Below are 11232 nucleotides of genomic sequence, written 5' to 3'. Positions count from 1 at the left end.
CACACAGACGTATAATTCACTTTTGTTGGCCTTCGAGATGTAAAGCTTGGCTTTATAAAATCGAAGAGAATTATTAATTGTTTAATTTTTATTTATTTTTTTAAGGAGAGTATTTAAAAATGTAGAGAATTTTAGAATTAATTTATCTCAGAGCTCTTGATCTACCACTGCATTACAGATATTGCTAAATAGATGTTATGAAATTCGTTTGTCAGCCGTTACTATTTGCATAACTATTGTATAATTTAATTTTGAAAGAACAGAAACTTGATAAATACGAAATATAAATTTGATCTTTATATTTTTCATCATATAAACATATATATTATGCTACAAAACCATACATATACTTTAATAAGTTATTCTGCTTAAAAATGGTATAATATGCAAATATTATTTTTTTGTACGTTACGGAATATCAAAATAGAAAGTTATAAATTCTTATATTTTTGTGCGCAATTGTATTTTACGTATCGCGTAAAACAGTGTGAAGTTTCGTCATCAGATGGTAGCACGGTCAATATTCAATTTACAAATGACAGCAGTCGGAAGGACAGGTTTCCATATAAGTTTCCACTTGCTGGAGAAAATGATTACGAAAGTTATTTGTATATATGATACTCTATTTCGACAAATAATATAATTGAAACAAAGATATTCAAAAATTATCCTGCAGAAATTGCAATGCAGCAAAATAAATTTAAATAATACATATATAAAAAAATATTTTTTAATATGACAGTATTTTACAATTTTTAATTAATATATAATTATATCGAATTTTTTTTTTGATAGCTTTTAATCGCAGATTAACATGTGCATTAATTAGAATCATCTTCTCACTGTAGAAAATTATGTGCAATGTCGCTTAATTTTTACATAGAAAAGAATGTTACAATTACATGTATAGTGATGTTTATTAGAATTTAAATACGTACAAGCATAATTCTTTTTATTAATTATATTGTAAGTGGTGTCATTTATTTTATTGCGTTTATTAATTAATTGCACGGTGGGAGTTCATCAAAAATATATATTTTAAGATAAAATGTGCGATATTTATTGCATAGTGGGAAAGCTTCCTTTTAACAAACAGAATTGTGTACGTATTTTCCATAGTTAATTATATGCTCCATTAACGTACATTAAATAAATATTGACTATCGATTTTTTTTTGTTAAAAACACAGAAAAAAAAGGTTTACAGAGTGGTTAAAGTAATTTGTTCATTACAGAACAATAGAAATTTGAAAAATCTGATGTTTCTGAATACACATTCTTGCAGCAGTTTATATCTGCGGCAGTCTAGTCAATATTCGACAATGTCAACATCTATTTCCTCTAGCACAGTTTTTTTTTGTTCAGTCGTTTTCTTTCTCACGTCTTTATTTTTTCTGTAAAAGAAAACATGATAATAACAATGTCAAAGTATGAAGAAATTTTTTCTTACATCTTGTACCACAGCAACTCGAACACAAACACGGTAACGCTGAGCAGTATTCCATAGCCCAATGAGACTATCGCGAAGTAACATTCTGTGAAACCGATGGTGATGTAGTTGGACGCGCTTGAGCACGTTGGTTTATCCGGGTACAAACGACGTTCTTCACGAAATTTAAGTCCGTATTCTTGTAATACTATGGCTCTGAAAATACTTTCTCTCCATGAATATTCTATGTGAATTATCTTATAAATGTGATAAATGGAGATATTCTCACCCATTTTTTATTATCTCTAAATAAGGCGATTGTCTTGGTAGCGGGAGAAACGGATACGGCAATTTGAAATAGTCCACTTCGGACAGACTGCACTTTTCGTCTTCCTGAAATGTCTGCTGCGCGAGGTGATATATTTGTCCCTGCGGTCCGTAAAACGCGAAGGTTTCGGTTCTTATGCGATGTATTCCTTCCTCTATACTCATCCAGGTTCGGTTTCCATTTGGCAATATTTTCTGTTCATAGACCGCTTTTCTAATGGGATCTTGGTGAAACTGTGTTTCGACAGAAAGAATATTTTTTAATATCTTGTTTAAAAAAAAAAAGAAAATTCTCACGATTTTGCAATTTACGAACCTCAAAATTATAATGGTTATACTTGACATCATCCACGCCGAGAGTTAACGGACTGTGCAAAATATCTGCAGGGGTTTTGATCGAATCCGTGGTGGATTGCAAAAGAGCCACAATATTTGCTGTGTAAGCCGCGTAGAGACTTAGAGATGCCACGAGTAACATGAGAGTGGAAATTCGAGTCGAGATTTTGTATGGTTCATATGAATATCCTAGAAAAGTATATATATTTTACATATATTACTTTACTATTAAACAGCTGAAAATATTTCATTCTCGCATTCGCGAAAATATTTTAACTTACGAAAAATGTTAAATTATGAAATGTACTTAATTTGTATTTCATGCAGTAAAGTTTTTAATATCAGATTTTATTTGAAGAAATTTTGACGATGAAAAAGATTCATTGAAGATTGAATTGTTATTAGGATAATTGCTTATGTACCTTGCTGTGAAAAGGCGCCTAAAAGAATGAAAATATTATCACTGACCGTCGGTTCTGCGATTTTTAATGGGTTTGAAGAGGCCACCGACTTTTTTGCAGTAGCTTCATAATACTCCCATTGCATGGATAAATATAAGAAGCAGGAAACCAAAAAGAGAAATACGGCAATCGCAATCCAGACGCGTTGTTCAAAGGGCAATGTGAAGATATTTTTAACAGTTGATAATAAAGGTCGTCGAAATACGAAAAGTGCGCTATGTAACATATGTTATGCATTACATTAGCAATAAAATCAGTAAATTCGAAGTAATATAATAGTAATTAGTCTACAAAAGAGTATAACTTGATGAAAATATATTATTAAATAATGTTGTTAATACTATTGCGATGTTATTAATAAATAATATTAAATATTAATTTTTTTTATAACAGATTTCCGAGTTTAACATTCGTTGTAACATTATAGTAATTAGAGAAATGATTCGCAAAGAACCATTGGATTAAAATGAATTTCAATTTTACCGAGTGCGTGTATATAATTGAACGTATGTCACTATATGCAAGCGATCGTGCAGCATATACATAGTAGTGCCAGCCATATCGACGTCGTGTCGATACAACTTTCCGGCCATCCCACCCCAGGATCCATTTTTCTCAGGATACCCCCAAGTGGTTTCAATTTCGAAACTTAGTCTGTCGTGTAAAATAAAAATTCATAATTATCGGATTTGCAAGATGATTAACAAAATCGGTTACATCATTGGATTTACTTTATTCCATCAACATTGATATATTTTGACATTAGGAAATAGCACTCACGTTGCATTCATCCGCTCTCCTAAATAACGTACCCAGTGATAAGTCGCTTTTGCAATAGAATCACTTTTATCCTCCAAGTCATCAAGACCATCAGTCGTATTGTGATACAGCAGCTGCAATTGTGAATCATTTTAAAGAAAAAAAAATTTTACTTGTTAAAACCGTTTTAATTATTTAAAATGTAATTGTAAGTTATATATCGCGGCATTTTTAGAGTGGCTAATAGTTGGTTTGTATTGTTTTTATTTTTTATTATTATCAAATAATATTAGACGCTACAGACATGTGTTATGTTAGTTTGCAAATATTTTTGCAATGTGTCGTTGATGCCATTCAATTCATGATAGACGAATAGTATGTTCTATGTACCACTATTGAGACTTTGAGAACCGTTCGTTGAAGATTTCTTCTCCGTTCCGAAGCCACTTTAAAATCTCTCAATCGTAAGCCATTCTCAATCGTCCAATTTCCGCGATTTTCCCACACTACTCCTCGTTGTGGACTTGGTCGATATACGGACAAAAGCTCGAGAAAATCGCCATCTAATCTTCGAGCGAGGAGCACCTCGCTGTCAGGATAGACTGCCAAATCCTCAAAGATTTCCAATATCGTATCATTGTATGTAGAAGTTACATTGACGCTATCGATCACCGTTCTTCGATCCTGAAGAAGCAGCCACTTTGCCGGGGCGACAAACATTCTTTTTGAATGCGCCTATTGGTTAATGTCAGAAAGTACTTAATTAGTTTAAAAGACATTATGAGAGAACTTTTTGTGCTTCTTTAAAGTCTGCAACTATCTTTCTTTGATAAACTCAACAAATAACAGGGAAGTGTATGTGTGAGTAACGGTGAAAGTATTGTTAATCTTTAATTAAAATTTTAACGTTCATGATAAATTGTATGATAAATGGCAAATAAGATTGTGCGCGTTTTTAGTTTTTTTATTCTTAATTTGAGACAACAATCTTTTACCTGTTGTAAGGTTTCAGTGGCATAATCGCAGTCTAAATCCAACGCGTATAGATTCTGATGTTCAAAATGATTGTAAATTCTTTGGTCGAAGTCTTCGTTGGAGTTACGAATGCCATGTGCCAAGCCATAGCGTGACATTTCCCTTGAAAATCTAATTGTGTCGTCTGAGAAAAAACACTAATATTCTAATTAAAACTTACATGTTTAATTAAAATTTTGAATATATTTTTTCTCGTTAAAATGGACAAAAAAAAATCATGATTTATTGATATATCTTATTTTGATATGTAACAAAATTTATTGTAACACTTTAGTTTATATTGTAAACTGAAGCTTTAATCTTCTTTTTATTATTGCTTTATAATTTATTGTAATTTTTTATTTTATATTTATTTTTTAAAATTGTTTATGTTTTCGGAAAATTTTGTTTTAGATTCTACACATTTAAATTACGAATTCAAAAATCTTGCCATAGCTAGTGCATAAGTGTAGAGATATCCTCAACGGCGGCAATAAGATGGAGGTCACATCGACGATAAATTTTGGGATCACATTATCAATTCGATGAGAAAATGCAGTCGCTTCATTGTTGAATAACAATGCAAAGATCAATGCAAAGATGATCCAGATGATAAAGTGCATTCTGGCTGTTCTTGTATCCGTCAAACGACTGCAGAAATTTCTTTTCGAAATTGTCAGTAGTATTGATCAATAGTAATTATCTATGCACTGTAATCTTTTTTACATATACAGAGAACTTGTGTAATTTTTGTCGGTAACAAAATTGCTCGTGATTTCACGGAGAAATAAGGGTGCAATAAGAGTACAGTCAATGCGTAGAACATTATTGCAGCATATAAAATATTCAGTATTTGTGATGGATGCTACATTGACATAACATAGCATGCCAATTGATTGTTCTAGCGAGCGTACTTTGAAACGTGTACTTTTATAATTTCGCCAGCTTTCATCGCTCTCACGAATTCTTTTTCGATAGCGCAATTCTCGAATATAAGATAATAACATGGTGCAAGGAGACTCGATGATGCAATAGATTGGGATACTATGTTTTGTGAATAAAGAATCGCAGCTATATTTACACACTTAATTAAATTACAATCGCCATTTCTTCAGGGAGTTAAAGCAATATGAATCGACTAACTAATTTTTTATATTTTATATAAATTGACATGAGGTTGACACAAGATTCTCTAAGATAATCTATAAAAATATATAGAAGAATGGTTTAATGGTTTAATATAAGTGATTATTTTTCATTTATATTATTGTATAAATAAAGTTGTAAAAAAATGGTTGTAATAGCGGAAAAGTTAATCGTATGTATTTGTAAGATATTGTTATATTAATTCTGTTTGTGACATATGGTATTTATTTTACAATGTAGCAAAATTTGTATAAGTCTTCATCACTTTAAGCAAACAGGCTGCAACACTTGTGCCCGTGATAAATTTGTAAATATCATTTTACCTTTAATCGTTCATACACACGTGTTATAACATGCGATCGTAAAGCTATAAAGATGCAACAAGTTTGACTCGCATAATCGACTTTAAACAACTTCCGCGTCGATGTCATCTGCATCCAATATGCTGTCTGTTTATTGCTTTCAATGTTTGTGATGTTAATTGTGAGATGACGTATATCATTGAAGCAATCAAAACGAAATGTCACTAAAGTGGAAATAGGTCTTCTATCGAATATTTATGATGGATACAAAAGAACGAAGCGATTAAGGCTAAAAACATATGTCGATCTTGGACTTTTCACTTAAAAAGAAAAAGAGATTTTTTCGGAAAAAATGGATGTTTGTTTAATTCTATTAACAACTCGCGTGATAAGCTAGTGATGGGCACGTGAGACAAATCGCTTCTCGTTTCTTTATCAGTGCTTACTCACGAGATCGATATTGTCGTAATCATTGGCAAATACTGTTGCGCATTCTAATATATTTGTAGATGCTTTCGTATGTGTTCATTATTATCTCGTGAACGGAATAAATTAGATTTGCGAAAGGTTTTCTTCATTAACGACGCGTTAGATGACTCGACGCTGTTCATCCGTTTACAGTCAGCGTTTTATATTTTTTATTATCGTTATATGTGATGCCGATTATAGTAGGATAGTCTTATTAGAGTTTTATTACAAGTATACAAGATTAGATATTTAGCATAATAATAATAATGAAATTAATAGTTTATTTATTATAACGCAAAATCATAGATGTTATAAACTTAATTTTAAGAAAACTTTAGAAAGTACAAAAGTTGTTAAGACAATATTAATTAAAGTAATGCACACAATATAATGTAGAATAAAAATATTGAATTCTCAGCAAGTATTATAAATTTTATAATTTTTTTAATGCTATTGAATTTACACATTTTTATATAAAATAAAATAGATTTACTAGAATTAAAGAATAAGACGAAATGAGATATAATGAAAAGATATAAAGAAAATAATTGTAATGATATTACTTTGCATTTTTGTTTAATTGTTAACTACAAAATGTGTTACATAAAGTTTTAAAATTAAATTTGTGCGCGGAATAATCTTGCTTGTGCTGCATGAAATGATACGTAGTTTCGTCAGCAGATGGCAATGTGCGTTTGACTTGTCAGCTGACGGCAGTCTGCGAAGTCGAACTGATAGATCTGTCACCTGTTGTTTACGAGTAATCGTAATCAAAGTATTATATGTTTATAGTCATTTGAACACTAAGTCTACACGTTTGTATTATTTGACATTTTACAAATATTTCGAGATGGAGCCGGAGGATATTTATTATAACAAAGCCGAATATGTCGAAACGGTAATAGATAATTTCAATAACAGTGTATCAGTAAAACGTTTATTGAATAATTTAAATAAATAAATTATTATTGCTGTTATGGTATTGATGGTTAACAAATTTTGTTATTTAGCAATACTCTGACTTTTGTAAAAGAAATATGAATGTACCACATAACCTCACTCTTTTGTCATTTCAGGCCTCAGGAAATAAAGTGAGTAGGCTAACTGTACTGTGCGGTTCTCAAAACATCGTGTTACATGGAAAAGTGATAGTACAATCTGATGCTATTATTAGAGGTGATTTGGCTAATGTCAGGACAGGGCGCTATTGTATCATTAGCAAGAATGCTGTCATCCGGCCGCCCTTTAAGAAGTTCAGCAAAGGGTGAGTCAAGTTCTTGATTATATTAATGCGCATTGCATATTATACTGTATGGTATATTACTTGGTCGCTTCTAAAACTGTCAGTTTTAACTTAAAAATTTTCGAGTATATTAAGATACTAATATATCGAGTATCTTGCGATATAGCAAGCAATCAATACAAATTACGCTGAATTTTAAGCACATATCAATATTCTAAGGTTGATAAACCCTTTATTAGGGTTGCCTTTTTCCCTCTAACGATGGGAAATCATGTATTTGTGGGGGAACGGGCAGTTGTAAACGCAGCGCTGGTCGGTTGTTACGTTTACATAGGCAAGGATGCCATAATCGTACGTACAAATCATCTTTATTTTATATGCCAAGTGAGTAGAAGTGCAGTGCCTTCAATCAATTGTACTTATTTCGCTGTAGGGCAGACGGTCCGTCTTGAAGGATTGTTGTTATATCGAGGACGGCGCAGTTGTGCCACCAGAGACTGTTGTTCCGTCCTTTACTCGATTTGCTGGCAATCCGGCGACTTGCGTTGAAGAGCTGCCTGAGTGCACGTTGGATCTTATGATAGATTTTACGAAGAACTATTATGAGCATTTTTTACCGGCGCGCGTTTAACGCTCGCTTAGTAATATGTACAGTAACTCACAGTCATATGATCTGTTTCTTTTAGCTGCATATTATATTTATATATATTTCCTGTATTCAAAATAAAATATATATGTATAATTAAGATTAAAAATTATAAGAAAATACAAGAAATATAGCTGAAAAGAATAGATCAAAAATTGGTCGCATAGGTTTTTGTAGTTAATGCGCATATTTTATTTTTTTTTATTCTGGTTAAATGAAAAATGTTTGAATCAAGTGTTTTGTTTTATAATTTAGGTAATTATACAGTATCGCTACCTCCACCCCGATTTTGATCCACTTACGCTTATTCGACGCGTTTTTGCGTTAAATAAAACTTTTCTATTTGGAAAAAGTGTCGCTCTGCCGCGCGAAGCGAGATATTAATCGTTAAAGTTGACCATTTTTCAGGTTACGAAACCTGTCATACCGACAAAATATAGTGACATGGGTATGCGCAGCGGTCACGCGCGCATGTTCTGCGACCACATACGTATGCGTTGTAGTAACTTTAAACTACTGTACACGAAATTTAAAGAAATGAAATGCGCTAATACAATTGTGTATTAGCGCACTTTATTGTATTAAAATCTTTAACAACAAAGAGCAATGCTGAGTTTACTGGAGTTTGCTCATTTAACATATTCGAAGGAAAGATTAGTAGATTTTTTAATTCAACACGGTGTTTTAGTATGTACTATTACGTGTAGTAAATGTGGTAATAATGTTAATATTGATAAAGAAACATTATCGTATCGATGCAGAAAACGATACTTCGTAAATAATGTACACAAGAAACGTGTCCGTGAACAATGCGAATTTTATAAAAGTGCAAAATGTGGTACTTGGTTCGACAAAGCTAATCTTGACGTGGGCACCGTTTGTAAAATCGTTGCATGTTTTTTAATGCTACGACACCCACGTCAAGATGACACGCAGGATGAAACTGGTGTATCATCACGGAACACGATTGTTGACTGGTTCAGTTTTTGCCGAGAGGTAATTATCTTAATATTTTCGATGATGTACAAGGGTAAATATTCACATAGGTCAGCGCGTTCAAAAGTCAATGACCTTGACATATGCTATCAAGAACACATCCCCGAGAAATAATCAAAAGATTTTAGCCGTCGCTCGTTGTTTATAAAAAAGTTATTAAAAAACATTTATTAAACTATACACATAGGGTGTGGATTGAATTTTGCTTTGCGTAGAAATTTGTAAACCCGTGTGGAATCTCGCTTCGCGTGGGGGCGGAACACACTGCCTCCACGCATACACTTTTCACGCGAAGCGAGATTCCACACGGGTTTACAAATTTCTACGCAAAGCGAAATTCAATCCACACCCTATGTGTATAGTTTAATAAATGTTTTTTAATAACTTTTTTATAAACAACGAGCGACGGCTAAAATCTTTTGATTATTTCTCGGGGATGTGTTCTTGATAGCATATGTCAAGGTCATTGACTTTTGAACGCGCTGACCTATGTGAATATTTACGAAATAAAATATTCGCCATTAAATATTACACACTAATATATACAAAATGTTAATAATACTATTTCTAATTACAGGTCTGTGTGTTCTGGGCTGATAAGCATAGTCAAAAGCTTGGTGATCCAGGACGCATAGTCGAAATCGATGAAGCAAAAATTGGCCGACGAAAATACAATCGTGGACGGCTAATAAAGGTTAGTGGATTTTTGGAGGATACGAGCGAGACTCAAAGAAGATGTTCATCGTTCCAGTAGAGGATTGTACGGAAGAAACACTCCTGGCATGTATCAAGGAGTGGATCTTGCCAGGAACAACAGTGATATCAGATTGTTGGAAGTCTTATAATTGTTTGAACAATGAAGGCTTCCATCATCTGACAGTAAATCACTCCTATAACTTTATCGATCCTCAAACAGGTAAGAAGTGTTTAAAATTAATACATATTTTTTAATGTTCCACTGTATTATGTTGCAATATATATACATTTTTTAAATTTACAGGTGCACACACAGCACATAGAGCGTGTTTGGAGAGAGGTTCGGGGAAATATTCCACGATATGGAAGAAAATCCAATCATATGATTGGATATTTATCCGAATTTCTCTTCAAACACGCCTATACCCGACTGGAACGTATTGAAATCTTTTTTGATGTCATTGCTGAGATGTATCCTCCAATGTCTACATCCGAAGACCAACCAGTAACATCCTGCAACGAACCGAGCACGAGCGCTACTTAAAGACACGTTTCTTGCGTACATTCGGTACAGTCTATACACTATTTTTTCAATATTAACATTATTAACACTTACTACACTTAATTATATATGCTAAAACACCGTGTTATATTAAAAAGTTTAATAATCCTTCCTTCGAATATGTATTAATCTTTTGTGCAATATGTATTTATATAAATGTGTGTGTGTGTGTGTACATATTTTGTAATATATAATAGTAATAAATATTTTTAAACATATCATTTTTAATGATTCGGCAGTATATCCAATTTTTTTCAATCATTAATATATTTGTTAGAAAAATAATGTATATTTTATAGTTCGTACGCATTTCTATTGACAACGCATACGCGCGTAACCGCAGCGCATACTCAGTATCGCTACACTTCGTCGATATGACGGGTTTCGTAACCTGAAAAGTGGTCAACTTTAACGATTAATATCTCGCTTCGCGGGGCAGAGCGACACTTTTTGCAGAGAGAAAAGTTTTATTTAACGCAAAAACGCGTCGAATAAGCGTGGTTGGATCAAAATCGGAGTGGAGGTAGCGATACAGTATAATTACCATAATTTAAAATATCATACTATGCGCGTTTTTCTATACATTTATGTTGCAAATTTAAAATCACTATGCGGCTGATTTCGACTATCAGTCGCTGCAGCTTTTATAGATTTATTTATTACATTTTGTACGCATATATAAAACCAATACAAAATGTTATTACTAAGAACACATAGTATTGAGTATAGATTTCTTTATCTTTGTACGCATTTATTTAACAGGTAATGTACATAGTACTGCAGATAGAAATCATGTTAAAATCACTTTTCTGAAACGGACAAAATACATATATATATATATATATATA

At 32.4% G+C, this 11232-nt stretch overlaps 2 protein-coding genes and 1 pseudogene across 4 annotated transcripts in view; 2 read left to right on the top strand and 1 right to left on the bottom strand.

The window, feature by feature from the left end:
* Positions 1 to 8285, top strand: part of DCTN5-p25 (Dynactin 5, p25 subunit) — a 53808-nt gene extending 45523 nt beyond the window's left edge. For 2 of the 3 annotated variants that reach the window (XM_012369393.2, XM_012369385.2), the window contains exons 3-5: positions 7318 to 7505; positions 7724 to 7835; positions 7918 to 8285. In XM_012369393.2, coding sequence (XP_012224816.1) covers positions 7318 to 7505; positions 7724 to 7835; positions 7918 to 8115 — 498 coding nt within the window. In that variant the 3' untranslated portion in view covers positions 8116 to 8285. Of the gene's footprint in view, positions 1 to 6923; positions 7140 to 7317; positions 7506 to 7723; positions 7836 to 7917 lie in introns of those variants that run through there. The other variant, XM_012369402.2, reaches the window with a different exon arrangement.
* On the bottom strand, positions 899 to 5209 carry LOC105673578 (probable glutamate receptor). The gene is made up of 10 exons (XM_012369318.2): positions 4777 to 5209; positions 4307 to 4470; positions 3702 to 4046; positions 3333 to 3445; positions 3036 to 3206; positions 2514 to 2767; positions 2072 to 2280; positions 1718 to 1989; positions 1450 to 1644; positions 899 to 1393 (listed from the first exon to the last, which is right to left on the bottom strand). Exons 1-10 carry the CDS (start codon positions 4946 to 4948, stop codon positions 1309 to 1311), a joined length of 1980 nt encoding a protein of 659 aa, XP_012224741.2. The 5' UTR covers positions 4949 to 5209; the 3' UTR covers positions 899 to 1308.
* A 339-nt stretch (positions 8286 to 8624) lies between the features above and the next one.
* On the top strand, positions 8625 to 11226 carry LOC137000031 (uncharacterized; annotated as a pseudogene).
* Positions 11227 to 11232: the final 6 nt, after the last annotated feature.

The sequence above is a fragment of the Linepithema humile genome, chromosome 5 (genome assembly GCF_040581485.1).
Source record: "Linepithema humile isolate Giens D197 chromosome 5, Lhum_UNIL_v1.0, whole genome shotgun sequence".
Lineage (NCBI taxonomy): Eukaryota > Metazoa > Arthropoda > Insecta > Hymenoptera > Formicidae > Linepithema > Linepithema humile.
Note: the sequence above shows the minus strand (reverse complement) of the source record. Positions and strands in the feature narration are given on the sequence as shown.